This window comes from Vulpes vulpes, chromosome 4, assembly GCF_048418805.1.
Source record: "Vulpes vulpes isolate BD-2025 chromosome 4, VulVul3, whole genome shotgun sequence".
NCBI lineage: Eukaryota > Metazoa > Chordata > Mammalia > Carnivora > Canidae > Vulpes > Vulpes vulpes.
Genome location: NC_132783.1, coordinates 111,862,798 through 111,879,292, shown reverse-complemented (window position 1 = coordinate 111,879,292; position 16,495 = coordinate 111,862,798). Strand labels below are relative to the sequence as shown.

Genomic DNA, 16,495 nt, shown 5'->3' with positions numbered 1-16,495 from the left:
CATCTTCTTGGTTTCCCAGTTTTCTTCAGAGAACACCCCTCCCTAGGAGTCATGAACACAAGTTTAAACCCCCTGAAACCTGCGTGTTAGTCTCAGCTTTCCTTCTTGGGAAAGTCACTCCACATCTCTGAGCTCCATTTCCAGGCAGCCTTAGAGTGGAGGTAAGGATTTGCCAGCCTGGGTAGGGCTTCTTCAAATGATGTCTGCAGCAGATGCCTTAAAAGTGGAGAGAACACTGAAGCAGGAGATACATACTTGTAGTTGTCTTATAAAAGAAATAACATGAATCTGGAAGCTCTCCTGTGACACACTCAACCACAGCTCTTTTTCTACTATGACTTGATTTCCAAGCCTACATTATAGAGTGGAGCCTCCCTAGACTGAGCACTGTGAGGGGGACAAAACAAGAGGTAGAAGATAAAGTTGTAAAGAAGTAGGAATAAAACCAGTAATTGAGAAATCTGTAGAGCTATCTAAAAGGAATCTAGTGAAGAACTTTCAGAATCTCAGATTTACTCCGATAGCAAGTAGAGAATTACTACTGTGAGATTTTAAAGGCTTTTGTTAACTTCCCCAAGTTTGCAATTTTGTCACTCATTGGCTGTATCCCTGATGTGAGTAGCAGTTAATAAAAATTCTAAAACCAAAAAGTGTCTGTATACTTATAAGGAACAGCAAGTCAACTGGGAGCTGGTAGACGTAGCCTCTTGTCACCCTGCTGGACTGGCCTACAGATGAAAGTGTGTGAGTAGGAATAGCAGCAAAGGTGTAAAGATGAGAGCAAATAAGAATCTAGCATGATGACTATCATTTACTAGCCCCTAGTTAAGGCCTAGACATCTGTCTCATGCACTTCCTCACTGAATAGTCCTATGAAATAAATACTACTATTATCTTCACTGTACATTTTGAGGAAACTGAGATTTAGAAAAGAATAAAACAAGTAACTCACCCGAGGTTCTGGAAAAAAAAAATACCCCAAAACAGCACATACACACACACACACACACACACACACACACACACACACACGCAAAATGGCAGAACTTAAATATAAGCCTGAGCCTTCAGACCCCACAGTAGAGCTCTTTCAACCCTCCCTCAATGCTACTCGGGAGACGATAAGGAGAAAAGACTGGAAAGAAAAGATCTGAGATGTTATGGAGGCTGTAGAAGGACCAGAGGTATAATCAATGGAAGACTTAATCCCAAAACCTGTGATTAGGGCTGCAGGATCCCTCCCCAGGAGAGAGTTTGGGACCATTTCACACATTCCTACTGCCAAGCAAGAAATGAAATTAACCCTTGGGCTGGACGGAATGATTTGAGTATCTAATCACTTTGAGGGATCAGAGTTTGTATTCCTTGGACAGATTCTTGTTAGCTGGGGGTAGAAACCTATGAGAGTTTTTATTGTTGTTGTTTGTTTATGTTTGAATTATGGTTCTAAACCATTTAGAGTTTTGCAGAATGCTTAGAGAATCTCAAGAAATCTTCCGGACTTTTCCCTCCAAAAGATGTGGGTGCACATATATATACACAATTATATATGTAATTTCAGGGGATTCATACCACCCTCCAGCCCATCCACAGACAACTCCACCCAGGAAAGAGTTTAAAATCTCTAAGGTTTTAGTCCCAACTTTCCTTCTACTCAGCTATGTGATCTTGGGCAAGTCCCTCCACATCTCTGAATTGCAGTCTAGGGAGCCACAGAGTGAGGGTAAAGAGTTGTCACTCTAATTTTAGGGAATAACAATTTTTTTTTTTGCTTTTCTTTTTTTAAATTTTTTTTATTTTTTTTATTTAAAAATTAATTTTTATTGGTGTTCAATTTACCAACATACAGAATAACAACCAGTGCTCATCCCGTCAAGTGTCCCCCTCAGTGCCCGTCACCCACTCACCCCCACCCCCCGCCCTCCTCCCCTTCCACCACCCCTAGTTCATTTCCCAGAGTTAGGAGTCTTTATGTTCTGTCTCCCTTCCTGATTTTCCCACACATTTCTTCTCCCTTCCTTTATATTCCCTTTCAGGGAATAACAATTTTTGATCAGATCTTCTTGAAGGATTTAAACCAGCTCTCATCAATGGAAGGCTTGCCATGCAAAATTACATGAAGAAATGAGGAAGGAATTGGGGATATTTACCTGGGGTAGGGGGGAAATCCCACAGAGGCATATGGGCCCTCTGAAATGAGTTGAAACCATTTTCACAGGAATAGAGAAGTAGGACTAATTCTGACTTACTCTATAAGTGGCCCCAGAGAGGAGACTGGGTGGACGGGGCGTGGTAGGGAGGGAAACAGCACAGCACAGTGTCAGAGTGGCATCACAGTTGAACAGATACAATTAAACCCAGGCCATCAGTTACTAGATAAGTTAGACAACCTTCACAGACTCTGAAATGGAGGTGATAATGGTATCTATCTCCTAGGATTTTGTGAAAAGTCAAATGAGGTAATGCACTCAACATGCACAGTGTTAAAAAACAGAGACTTCAATAGGTGTCAGCATCTCTACTAAACTCTCTGACCCTCCATTTCTTTGTCTGAAAAATGGGGATTAATATCTGTACCTGATCAGAAGGTCACTGTGAGACTTAAATCAGAAAATGTACATTAAACACTGTTAATACAGCACCTGACACATAATTAAGTCCTCGGCAGATGGGAAGTACAATTATTATTACTAAGGTTTCATTTCAAAAACCAATGGGATGTGAGAACAGTAAATGAAATAAACATAAACTTTTATTTCAGAATGGAAGGCAAAGCAAATTAAAATAATATCTAAGAGCATGGACTCGGGGCTAGACTTCCTGCTTCTGGCACCTGATAGCAGCATGGCCTCAGGAAAGTTGCACAAAATAGGGATATGAACATCTGCCAAAGAGGAATTGAACGAAGTAGCAACATGAGAACAGCTTGGCTCTGCACCAGCACATAATACATGTTCAATAAATCCTGGTTTCTTCCACAATAAGTAAAGGTTACACCGAGAGAGACCTTCTTATAACAAGGTCCTCTTCAGCAGTGCAGCCTTTAGTTGCTACAAGTATTCCCTCTCCTCCAGAGAGTGATTTATCAAGGAAGAGGGAAATGAAATTTCCAGGGACATTACAGAAGAGGGTAAAACCTCAAGATGACCTCTTGTTCCCTTGCAATTTAATGTAAAATAGTCCAAGATTTAAATGGAATGAATGATAACATTTTGAAAACTCCTTGCCCACCTGCCATCATTTTTCTAGTTGCTACCTTCTCTTCAGCCAGAAAATAGCACCCCCCCCTCCAAATTACCCAATGCCACACAAAAAGGTTTGGATCTTGGGCATCTAGCTTCCCTTCAGTTAACAACTACTAGTTCAGATTTTCTGTCTTCCTGCTGGATGAGATAGTGCATGTCAAAGCTTTTCAACTTTAGATCACACTTGCATTTCATCTTGATTTATAGCCTTCCTTCAAAACATATCCCCCTTCCACTCACTCTTGCCTGTCCCCTCCAATTGTGTCTTCTGAGCCTTTGGTGAGTGATATTACATTGCCTCCCTCACAGAATTGAAGAACTATCACTTTCTGGCTAATGCACATATAAAAAGACACTCAAACTCTTTGTTAATCAGAACAACAAAAGCATAAGATGACTTTTTTCCCTCAGGAAATTGAAAAAATTTAAGTAGATGGTCCTATCAAAGGTAGGGAGGATGTACGAAAGCAGACACTCTGTGGATGGGAAAATAAATTGGCAAAGCCCTTCCAGAAGGCAATTTTGTAATGGCTATTATATTTAAGTGCACATCACTTTCAGCCTACCATTTTTCCTTCTTGGTCAAACCTCTAGTAGGGAAACACCAGCATAGACACTTAGAAGGCACCCACATACAAGGATGTCCCCTGCAAACTATTTATGGTCATGAAATATTAGAACAACCTCAATGTCCCTTAGTGGGTGATAGATACTACAAGTATCCATGGTATAAAATACTATACAGCAATTTAACACAATGATGCAGATCTACCTGACCTGGAGAAGGAAGTGGCCCAATATATAACATTAGGTGCAGAAGGCTGCATACACTATGTCAGATTTTTTTTTAATCCACACACAAAACAAAACCGCATTTTCCTATATCTATCTATACATACACATAAGCAAATAGAAACGGGTCTGAAGAATGTTCATCTTCAACTAATAGCAGTGATTATCTCAGAGGAAGGGCTAGGATTCAAGACAGGCAGTCAACAAGAATTTTTATCTATTGTTTTTATGCATCCCTAACAAAAGTACATTAGCGCAATATTTGTGCAACCTACCATAAATTGCTTATTAATATTTTTTTAAATAAATGGATGATTTTCTGGCATTTCTCGCTTCAGGATAGAAGCAGCCAAGAAAGAGGGGGAATCCCAACAAGAAGTTTCAGAAATGAGGCAGAGGAGGGAAGAAGCCAGCATGGATGCTGTTAGCAGGTTTCACTTTCATCCTAGCTTGTGGGATGATGTAGGGTATAACCACAATGGAACCAAAATAGCCAAATCCCAAGACAAGCAGGAAAATGACAGATCAGATTGTTCCCATGGCCCCAGACAAAACCACTCTCAGGAGCACAGCCCCTTACCTCCTGTTTGAGGAAAAGTCACTGAGTCACTCATTTCCCACTTGGACACCTGGGATGTTGACTGGAGAACCCAATCTTCAGATTCTGGAAAAAATAAAAAAGGAAAAGAGAAAACAAACTTAGGTAAACACCTGTCTTTTTTATTTTTAGTGCCTCACTGTCCCCTAAAGTAACTTCTGTTATTAAAAAAAAAAAAAAAAAAAAAAAAAAGAGGGCAGCTTGGGTGGCTCAGTGGCTTAGCGCCACCTTCAGCCCAGGGTGTGATCCTGGAGACACAGGATTGAGTCCCATGTCAGGCTCCCTGCGCAGAACTTGCTTCTCCCTCTACCTGTGTCTCTGCCTCTGTGTGTGTGTGTCTCTCTCATGAATAAATAAATAAAATCTTAAAAAAAGAAGAAGAAGAAGAAGAGCTAATGTTTACTAAGAATTTAGTACACGCCAACACTGTTCTAAGTGATCTCCATGCATCTTCTCATTTAATCCTCAATAAGAGACACAGGATAGGTATTATTATTATTCTCATTTTACCAATGAGGAAGCCAAGGCCCAGAGAGATAAAACAACTTTCCCAGAGTCACCTAGCAGATGGGAAGCAGAAGTAGTACCCAGGTAGTCTGATGCCAGAGCACACACAAGAACCGTCCTACCTACCATACTACCTCTTTATATTGTACTAACACAAGATTGGATTTATTTATTTACTCTATAGATGCCTGCTTTCTTCTACTTGGTTATAAGCCCCATTAAGTAATACCTACCACTTGAGCACTTACTAACGCGCCAGCCACTTGCCTACGGCCATTATATGCATAAAGTTACATAACTCTCCAACTAACCTGGGAATAAATCAAGGCCAGAGACTCCTGGCAAAATGTGGTAGAATAGGGAGCCAAGGTTGGGAAGTTCTATCCCCCCCAGAGATGTGAATCATGCCTTACTTTTAAGGTGTTCTCTGCCCTTGGGTCCCTAGTAAATACATAAAGAACCTTGATGGATGGATGAAAGGTCAGGAATGAAAGAATTCCTCCTCTACTACAGAAAGCCAGGGAGTCAAGTGAGGACATCCCTCAAGGAGATCTACGAAGATCATGGTGCTTGGAATTAGGATGAGAAAGCTAAGTGCTACCTTACCTAGAATGGAATGGCAAATACCTCAGAGATATGCTACCAAGAAGAATTGCTGAAACAAATCAAGATCTGTCCCAATCTCTCTCCCTCTCTCTCTCTCTCTCTCTATCTCTCTCTCTCTCTCTCTCTCTCTCTCTCGCCCCCCACCCTTTCTCTCTCAAAGCCACAAGAATGAATGAACCACAAATGCTGTCTAATTTGCCTTTGGTGGGGTTCATGGCATTCAGGACCCAAAAATCATCTCTAATCATCTGATTCAACATTTGACTCTTCTCGGTGCAAAAAATAAGGAAAAGAAAAAGCAAGCAAGTGTTCACCTACCTTGGGATGTAAATAAGGCAATGTTTCCAGAAGGCACCTCAGTGCTTCTCTCAGAGTCACTAGAGAGAAAGAAAGTTTCTGACGCTGGAAGAGAAAAAAAGTTCAATTAAACAGAACAAGTGTTTGTGCTGAGTGGTGGGATTCAGGGCTATTTTTATAGCTGTTTTTGTTTTTTTTTTTTTAAATACATTGCAGGTTTTCTTCAAGAACTGCAAGTAATTTTTAGGATCAAGGGGAGAAAACCACAAATGTTATATTTCAACTTGATTATTGTAAAGTCCGAAAGAATAAAAAATATGTACAAAAATTGACTGGTTTGTGATTCATGGACTTTAGGGGACTACTCACAGTATAACAGAATTAGCCAGTTCAATATTGTAAAGCTTTTTAAATTATCCAGGCCTTACTGAGGCAGCTGAGACACCTAAGAAAACTTCATGTTATCTCTTAATGGTTTTCCAATATTCTTACATCGGAATTAGAGGTTGAAACATGGTGGGAACTTTGATAGGCCCTGTAAGTAATGGACCTAGTAAATCAATGAGGGTCCAAGATGCAGGATCCAAAAGGACTGAGGGGAGGGAGAAGGGAGAAAAGGATCAAAATGGAAGGGAGGGATGGAAGAAAAATGGCAGGAAGAAACAAAGGTAGAACTAGTTCATCATCAAGGTTTATTTTAAGGCATGTGGAGGACTTTCTTCAACCATTCTCTAACACCCAGGCGGAGACTTAACCCCTGGAAGAATGAAACTGGAGTCTGACCCTGGGTGACATTTCCTGGTTCTTTAATAAATATCTCTAAGCTTCCTGGAAGGTCAACTGGAGAACAAAAAAACAAAACAAAACAAAACAAAACAAAAAATAAATAAATAAAACTTTCATAAAAAGGTGGGGAGGAGGAATAGGAGAAAAAAGGAAACCATAAAGCAAAGAAAAGAAACAGGTTAGTGAAACCACAACCTCACTGACACCCACAAACACAAACACACATACACACCCATAGCTATAAGCTAAAAAATTCATATGTTGAGATCCTAACCCCTATACCTTTCCTATACCCCCTATACCTGGAGAAAGAGGCTATTTTTTTAAATTAATTTTTATTGGTGTTCATTTACCAACATACAGAAAAACACCCAGTGCTCATCCCGTCAAGTGTCCACCTCAGTGCCCGTCACCCATTCCCCTCCAACACCCGCCCTCCTCCCCTTCCACCACCCCTAGTTCGTTTCCCCGAGTTAGGAGTCTTTATGTTCTGTCTCCCTTCCTGATATTTCCCAACATTTCTTTTCCCTTCCTTTATATTCCCTTTCACTATTATTCATATTCCCCAAATGAATGAGAACATACACTGTTTGTCCTTCTCCGATTAACTTATTTCACTCAGCATAATACCCTCCAGCTCCATCCACGTTGAAGCAAATGGTGGGTATTTGTCGTTTCTAATTGCTGAGGAATTTTCCACTGTATACATAGACCACATCTTCTTTATCCATTCATCTTTCGATGGACACCGAGGCTCCTTCCACAGTTTGGCTATTGTGGCCATTGCTGCTAGAAACATCGGGGTGCAGGTGTCCCGACGTTTCATTGCATCTGAATCTTTGGGGTAAATCCCCAACAGTGCAATTGCTGGGTCGTAGGGCAGGTCTATTTTTAACTCTTTGAGGAACCTCCACACAGTTTTCCAGAGTGGCTGCACCAGTTCACATTCCCACCATTAAGGTAAAATGAGGTTATATGGATGGGCCCTAATTCAATAGGAGCCATGTTCTTATAAGAAGATAAGTTTAGGACACACACATTCACAGAGGGAAGACCATGTGAAAACACAGGGAGAAGGCTGCCATCTGAAGCCAAGGAAAGAGGCCCCAGAAGAAATCAACCCTACTGACTCTGTTATCTCAGACTTCTAGTCTCCAGTACTATGAGAAAATAAATCTGAGAAAATAAAATAAATTAAGTCCTGTAGTCTGTGGTTTGTTCTGATAGCCCCAGCAAACCAATACACACACACATATACACACACAGACCCAAGAGCAAGTCTCTGAACTGCCCCATTCAGTAAAAAGAACCCTGTTTTAAGGGACCCAAGATACATCTTACTGGCAGAAGGGAGACAATGGCCAAATGTACCATGTACCTGCAGTGAGGATAGGCCCTTCTGTGGAAAACTCAGCTGTTGGAAGAACCGTGGTTGCTTCGGGAAATAAGGTTCTCGTTGTTGGAGGGCATGTAGTTGCCACTGTCGTGAGAGCAGTGGTGGTTCTTGTCTGGAGTGGTGTTCTGGTTGTGAGCTCAGGTATATTCACAGCCGTTGTTGGAAGTGCAGTTGTGGCTGTCCTCACAGCAGAGGTGGCTTTTGGGAGATGTGTTGTTGAGTGTGTGGTTGTCGGGGCTGTAACCAATAGAAGATGGAAGAAAAGGAAAACCATACAAATACATGTGGGATCTGTCCACTTCTCTCCATTCCTGCTGCCCTTATCTGGTCCACTGGTCCATGGTCCATATGCCCATGAAAGTTGGGTTTCTTGCCTCTACTTTTGACTTTCTAATCTGTTCTTCACACATTGGTTAAAATAATCTTTTTAAATGACAAATAATTATGTTAATCCCTTGCTTAGAACTTTTTACTGGGTCCTCTGTGCTCTTCAGATAACGGACCCAACCCAAACGCGGCCCATAAAACTCCACGTGATCTGGCTCTTTCTTTCCAATCTCAGGTCTCTGCTCTACTCTTCTTGCTTTTCCCCAGCCCACTCTCCCTTCTTCATCTCTCTGAACAATGACCTCACACAGGAGGGACTTTGTGCTCATGGCTTCCTAGCCTCTCCCTTCATTAGGCTGGCTCCTACTGAACCCTCTTGTTACAGCTAAAAAAGGACACTGCTATGGGAGGTCACCCATTTTCTGCCATCAGAATTATGATTATTAACCTAATTAGGTTTCTGGGTTTTGTGCTCTCATACTTTACCTTCACAGCATTTGCTGAATTACATAACTGCAGATTTTATCTAATGATTGTGGTTTAACACCTGCTTCTCCCACTAGATTTGTAAGCTCCATGAGGGGAAATCTGGGGTTTATTTTGTTTTCTGCAACAAATCTAATACCAACCACGGGGTTGAGTACATAGTAGGTGTTCCAAAAACATTGCATCAATGACCAAATGAACAATTGCATCAAAAGTGAATCTAAGGGACGCCTGGGTGGCTCAGCGGTTGAGTGTCTGCCTTCAGCTCAGGGCATGATTATGGTGGGATCTGGGATCAAGTCCCATATCAGGCTCCCTGCAGGGAGCCTGCTTCTCCCTCTGCCTATGTCTGTGTGTGTGTGTGTGTGTGTGTGTGTGTGTGTCTCATGAATAAATAAATAAATCTTTTTTAAAAACCCAAACATAAAATTTCAGTCAAGCAAGATGAAGAAACACCAGTTCTGCTGTACAGCATCGTACTTGCAGTTAACAATAATGTACACTTGAAAAATTGTTAAGTTAGTAGAACTTATCTTAGATGTTCTTTCCACAATAAAATAAAATTAAAATCTAAAAAAAGTGAGCCCAGAATGTGCAGCATGGGGTAAGAATGTAATCTCTTTCAGATATTAAAGAAAAGTTTATGCCAACACCACTCACCCCTAACATTTGAATTTCGGTTCATCAGCCATAGTTATTCTATATATGCTTCCCTCTCTTGAATATGCAAGATTTCAATTAACTCTAACAGATTCCAGTCACCTTAGAAATGACCCATAGATATTGAGTTCGACAAGTATTTTATAAAATAATAGCTGGTTATACCAGGCTGGAAAAGAGAAGGCTTGGATTAGCATCATTTAACTTCAAAAAAAACTTCATAAATCAGAAAAATAACTTCTGTATCACAAAGTCGCCTTTAGAAAAAAATATACTAATGTGTATGAAAGTCATCTAATGAGAAGCAACCGTATAAGTTGTTCACAAAACTTAGAGTGCATTGGAGTCACCTGAGAATCTTGTTAAGTATATGGCTATAACTGTATGACTCTGCCTTCTAAGATGCCTACCCAGTTAGGAACAGAGCACAAGAACCTTCTATCTTTGATGCAGGTTGAACACAGAGCTTACCCTGAGAGGCTCCATTGCAGGCAAGCAGGAAAGGTTATTACTGTTAGCACAATTCAACCATAGGCTGCCTTCCATGCAGCTCCAATCTTTAAGAGTTCCAATATATACCAAATTCATCAAAAGCAAATAATAGGAACAGAAGGAAGGGCCACCTGAAAACTGTTGTGACTGTCTCCAAATTTCACGCCCTTTTCCCACTGCTGGAAGTCACAAATTATTGGCTGATGGGCTGAAGTTGACCCATGGACCCATTTTATTTAGTTTACATGGTAGTTATTTTTTAACCTTTGCCAACATGCATATTTTTATGCTGTGCACATAAAAACCGGGAGATCTGAGAACATGTACACAGATTTCTGTGAAGTGACAATCTCCAAGACAAGAAGCAGATGCCCTCTGCATATTGACCCTGCAATTCACTGTCTTCCCCTACACTCTCCACTCACTAATTTCTGCGGTCTTCTTAGCTGCCATGGGCATTTGCTCCATACTGTGGCTGCTCCAGCCATAGTGACGTGTCTTAGATTTAATCTGCCCACTCACATGTAAGCACCTACAGCCGCACCACCCACTGAACCCATTCCTCATTAACTGTTGGATCTGTCCTCCCACAAACACAGCCCACTTTGTGCACACACCTCTACTCAGCTGCAGGTGAATGTTCTTCTTCACATCGTTGAACCAGCCAGGCACCTCTACGCGGCAACAGTACACACCGCTGTCACCTTCATTGGTGTTGAAGATGGTCAAGGAGACATCACCTCTCCGGATACTGCCCCGAAGTTCATATTTTGATGACTTCCTGGACAGCACCTTCCTCCCATTGGTGTGGAGAAGCTCATCATTGCATTTGGATTTGGGACACTCACCCTTGCCCCAGCACATGCTGTTGCTATTTTGAGACCAGGATGAGTAGGTACAGGGCAAAATCACTGACTGACCCAAAAATGCTCTCACAGTCTCTGATGCAGCTGGAGCTGTGAGGAAAGATGAGAAAAGTAGGTTGTGTGGTACTAAAATCTTTCAAATATGCTACATGCTGTTTGTATAGATAGATGCTTCCAGAAAGATGAAAAGAGTCGTAGTGTATATATTTTTTAGCCTAAATTCCGATGTGCCCTTAGCTGCTGCTGAGTCTCTGAACTCTCTCTACAACAAGATCTTTTTCCTGATTTAAAAATTTGGATCTTGAGTACTATTCAATAAACCAAAAAATTCTACAATGAAAAAGCTAATCCAATTCCACTAACTCATATGAGCAGATCCAAAACCAGCATTCTACCCACTGTATCTCAATAAGCGGTGAGTATGTGCTACTGAACAAATGGGACTCCCTCCATCCTCTACCTGGAGAATGCTATGGCAGTAAGATAAGCTGTTGAACTACATTCTGCTGTCCATCTCTTCTTTCGGTACTGGATACAGAAATTAATTGCCCTGGACTATTTATTTGTTGTTAAAGAATATAAAGTTAGGTGAAGCATGAAAACTTTTTAATGTTAAAACTGGAAGGGACCACAGGAATTAGATAGAATGGCAGCTGTGACATACAGAAATGCTGGAAGCTTAGTCTTACCAAATTAGCTGTGTGAGATGAAAGGTATCACTATTTCTAAAATGAAGTAGTTATCTTTCCCAGCTTTGGCTGCTCATCAGCATGACCCAGCATGACCCAGGGAGCTTGCTAAAAAATGCAAATTTTATTGCCCAATCCTGAATCAGAATATCTGAGGCCAACACCTATGGAAATAAATATAAATAACCAAATTCTCTCCAAGTCATTCTGATGTAGCTCTTGCTACTCGCCCAGTGCTTGAGGACCACTAGACAAGCTCTTCTAACGTGGCTTCCATGTCTGAGAATCTGTGAAACATTTTCACTGTGGCAAATATTAAGTCCACTGGTTTACCTGAGCATCAGCAATTGTTCTAATCCCCTCACCCCTCAAAAATGCTATGGAAGGCAGGCTGAAGCTCATCAGGACTCCATCCTGCTCCCTCTGAAGCACCTAGGTCCTGCTTATTGTTTTCCCCGAGGAATCTTCCTGTGAGACTCTCCATTCACTAATTTTGTGGATCCATTTGGCTAAGTTGTATAAGACATGGCGAGCAGTACCAGGTTCTTCCCCTGACCCAGGTGTCAGGGATGCTCATATATCCCTCTCTAGAAGAAGATGAGCACAAACCCTAAGAGTCACCAAACTCAGACCAGCCTGGAGAATTCCCTGAAACCACAGTTTCTTCACTTCGTTAAAGTAGAAATGTTTCAATGGTCATAAATGCTCTGGAAGTGCCTTTTGCCCACCATGAAACAAGGAAAAAAATAAATGAGAAATTCATTGTCATCACCTTCAGCTATATTAGCAACACAGAACATATGCTCCCAACACTAACAACTCCCATAATATGAGCTTGTTCCAATGAATATTTGGACAATTAATAGCAAATACATTCAGGAATTGTTTCTGCTAGAAATTGGACAGTTTATTTTTCCAGTATAACTGTACGGAAGGAGGCATCCTACTACTCAGTAAGAAAAGACCAGTTAGAAAAATTGACAGCAGACAGAATAGGCATAGATGAGAAAATGTGTGCAGCCAGGAATTTCCCCTCTAAGACTAGCAAAAATTTAGAATGCCAATAATATCAAGGTTGGCCAGAGAGGGATCTAGGAAATGACATAGGCTACTAGAGTATACTGGAATGAATTGGGAGGTTAATTGGTATAGCCACACTGTGGGGCAGCCTGGCAGTTTCCATTAATACTGAACATGCACGTATCCGAGGTAAGCCTTAACGATTTTGTGTTTTGTTATCCACCCTGGAAAAACACGCCTGCACAAGGAAACCTGTTTGCAAATGTTTGCTACAGCTTTCACATATATGTGAAGCAAATGAACAACGTATGCATGGGCAATGGCAAAACTGGCATACGCATCCCAAGGAATCGTGAATGAATCATTCATTCCCTGTAATCATTCCAAGGTTAGGGGAAGTAGAGAGATCTATATCGGTTGACATGAAAACTCCAAACCTTTTTAATGAATGAAAAGGGCAAATTCAAAACAACACATAAAATATAAAAAACATCTGATTACATAAATAAAACAATTTGCACTTTTTTGTGGGCACAGACGTATGAAGGTAAATGCATAGAAAAGTGTCTGGTGACACATGATGTGATGAGCACTGGGTGTTATACTATATGTGGCAAATTGAATTTAAAGAAAAGAAGAGGTTAGCCCCAGTGGCTCATCGGTTTAGCCACACCTTCAGCCAGGGTGTGATCCTGGAGACCTGGGATCGAGTCCCACATAGGGCTCCCTGCATGGAGCCTGCTTCTCCCTCTACCTGTGTGTGTGTGTGTGTATGTGTGTGTCTCATGAATAAAATAAATAAAATATTTAAAAAATAAAGAAAAGAAGAGTGTCTGGTGAGATATACACTCAACTCATTGTACCAGTCACCTCTGTGGTCAGAGGAAAGGAAGTGGGACTGGAGGTAGTAGTCAAAGGAATTTTAGCTTTATAATGGCTATTATATTTTTCATTAAGGGTATTTCTATATTACTGATCTGATTAAAAATTAATATTAAAAAAAGGAAGCGGGCAATTTGGTGTGGCAGAAAAACACTCATTGAGCTTACATTGTAAACCTCATTCTGCCAGATACTGCTGTTGTGTTCTTGGAGGAAAGCCACAATAATCCTGACCTCATTATCATCAAAAGACAAAGGGGATATATAATACTTGCTTCAGAAATAGTTCGGAGGTTCACATGCAATGAAGTATCAAATGCCACATGAAATTAATAAAGTATTAGTACAAGTAACCAGGCATTTCAGAATTTAGAAATAGGACAAGAAGCTGTTGCTTGCCATTACAAAAGCATTTTGGAGCAGAGGGATCAGTGGCATCAAATCAACGCCCATCTTTGGAAATTACCCAGGAGGGGCATCAGGGTGACTCAGTGGCTAAGCGTCTGCCTTTGGCTCAGGGCGTGATCCTGGGGTCCTGGGATCAAATCCCACATTAGGCAGGAAACTGCTTCTCCCTCTGCCTGTGTCTCTGCCTCTCTCTGTGTATCTCTCATGAATAAATAAATAAAATCTTAAATTAAAAAAAAGAAATTGCCCAGGATGGTAGGTACAACTAAGATTCTAGTGTCAGCTGTTTTCCTTCTCCAGCTGGTGACCTCTAGAAAGACCCTCTACCAACCTGGGTCTCAGTTTCACTATTTATAAAGTGTTTCATTCCACATCTTTTTTTTTTAAAGATTTTTATTTATTATTTATTTGAGAGAGAGAGAGAGAGCACAAGCAAGGGGAAGAGTGGTAAAGGAGGAGGGAGAAGCAGATTCCCACTGAGAAGGGACCCTGACATCGGGCTTGATCCCAGGACTCTGGGATCACGACCTGAGGTGAAGGCAGACATTTATATCAACTGAGCTACCCAGGCACCCCTCCTTCTACATCTTTTAAGAGCACATCCAGCCCTGATTGATCCTTGGTGATTCTGAGCAGTCTCTTCTACATTGGTCATTTTAGCAAAGGCACAAATGAAAAATGAACAACACACCATTCTCTCTGAAGGTGCTGCTTCCTTTAGGCAGGATTGGAGAAGCCCACACAATCAGTGTCTGACCAGTAGCAGGGAACGTGGACATAGTCTCCAACAAACTTTAGCATAATAAAACCTCCACACCTCAACTTACTCGGGACAAGATAAAGACCAGTGAAGACACTAATAAAGAAAGTGACAGGGGCTGCCTTCATTCTGTTAACTCCTACAGAGTATCTGGGGGGAGAGAGGCAGTTAAGTGATCAGTTACTACAGGGTGACAAGTTTGTTACTACAGGGCGACAAGATCTCTGATGGGTGACTCCATGGGAGATAGGAACTCAGAGAAGAAACACCTAAACTCTAAACCTTCCAGAGGCTCTGGGTGCTCAGGAAAAGCCTTACTTGGGTGGAGACCTGAGAATGCATGCAGTTACAGAGGAAAGAAAGGCAGAAAAGAACAGCATGGCAAAGGTTTGAAGGGTAGAAAGAACACATTTGTTTTCCTTGGAATGTTGGTGTTTTCTCACGCAGCACATTTGAAAGATCACGTGCAAATAACTATGAACTTTTAAAAGTGCTTTAAAAAAAAGTGCTAGGGACATTAGATACTGTTTAGTTCTAGGGTCATGGATTATTCAAACTTGTCTTATCTGAGTCCCTCATTTCATACACAGAAGAGCCAGAGCAATTTCCACATGTTCCCAGCATTAACGATTAGTGACTGAGACACAACCACAGCTCAATGCAGAGCATTTTGCCCTATGCTGCCAGGACATAGAAGTCTAAGGTGGCCCAAAATGGGTGCAGACCTCTGCATCATTCAAAACTGGAAAAAAAAATGTGCAGAAAAGAAACTTCACCTTGAAGCCTCATCCCCAGCAAAGTAAAACAAACAGAAAGCAAACTACAACTCCTGAAAATAAAGAGAAAAATAAGAATTATCATAAAGAGCTCCTACAGAACAAATTCCCCTGGCTCTGACTGTGCTAATAACATCTGCAGAGGAAATTTCTTTTCCCCATCTCATCTGACCCCTTATTTTGTGTTTCTTCTTAAATGGTCATTTTTTATTTGAACACAGATTATCCCATCCTAAAACTCCAAAACTGGTGTCAGGATAAAACCCTGTGTAACAGGGAAGGGGAGAGACCCTCCAAAGAAGGAAGCCTGGAGGGAAGCATGAGGGAAGCAGGCAACTGTTCTACCAAGGTCTAATCAGCCATGGAAACCCATCAGGGGATGCCAAGCTCTCTAGAGACTCCTGCATGGAAGGATTCAGAACACTTACTCAGAAAAAGCCGCCCGAGCTCAATCAGCAGCCAGAGAATAAGAGGCCCTTTAGACATTTTGACTGTTGGCAGGGCCCAGGAGTCTGTCTGTCTGTCCCAAGTCCATTTCTTATACTCCAGTGAATGCTGACGGGGCAGGATCATTTAGTTTCATTTCTCTTTTTGCCTCATAATCTTCCTTTTCCCCCCTCCTGAATGGTCTCCCTCAATCTGGGATATATGATAAAATGTGCTGAGCACTTTTCTCCTAGCCACTAGCATGTGTGTAAATGTGTGCATGGATAGTCAGGTTGCACCTATATTCTTTTGTCCATGTGTATTGAGGGGTTTCCCACCTACGTGTTAGCATCCATGCATGTGCTTCTGTATGTGAGCATGTGTGAGCTGTGCATGAGCTACAGTCCTCCTGGCTACTGTGCAGCTTATAGTAAAATACAATTAACTCTCCTCATTGGCAGCTATTCGAACATAGGC

General features: G+C 41.4%; 1 protein-coding gene across 1 annotated transcript in view; it reads right to left on the bottom strand.

The window, feature by feature from the left end:
• The window catches only part of TIMD4 (T cell immunoglobulin and mucin domain containing 4), a 35,602-nt gene extending 19,453 nt beyond the window's left edge, over positions 1–16,149 (bottom strand). Inside the window, exons 1-5 of the mRNA XM_026007986.2 lie at positions 16,021–16,149; positions 10,810–11,148; positions 8,210–8,464; positions 6,067–6,150; positions 4,618–4,701 (exon numbers count right to left, since the gene is read on the bottom strand). Of these exons, the coding sequence (XP_025863771.1) occupies positions 4,618–4,701; positions 6,067–6,150; positions 8,210–8,464; positions 10,810–11,148; positions 16,021–16,078 (820 nt within the window). The 5' untranslated portion in view covers positions 16,079–16,149. The remainder of the gene's footprint in view (positions 1–4,617; positions 4,702–6,066; positions 6,151–8,209; positions 8,465–10,809; positions 11,149–16,020) is intronic.
• Between the last annotated feature and the right edge of the window lie 346 nt (positions 16,150–16,495).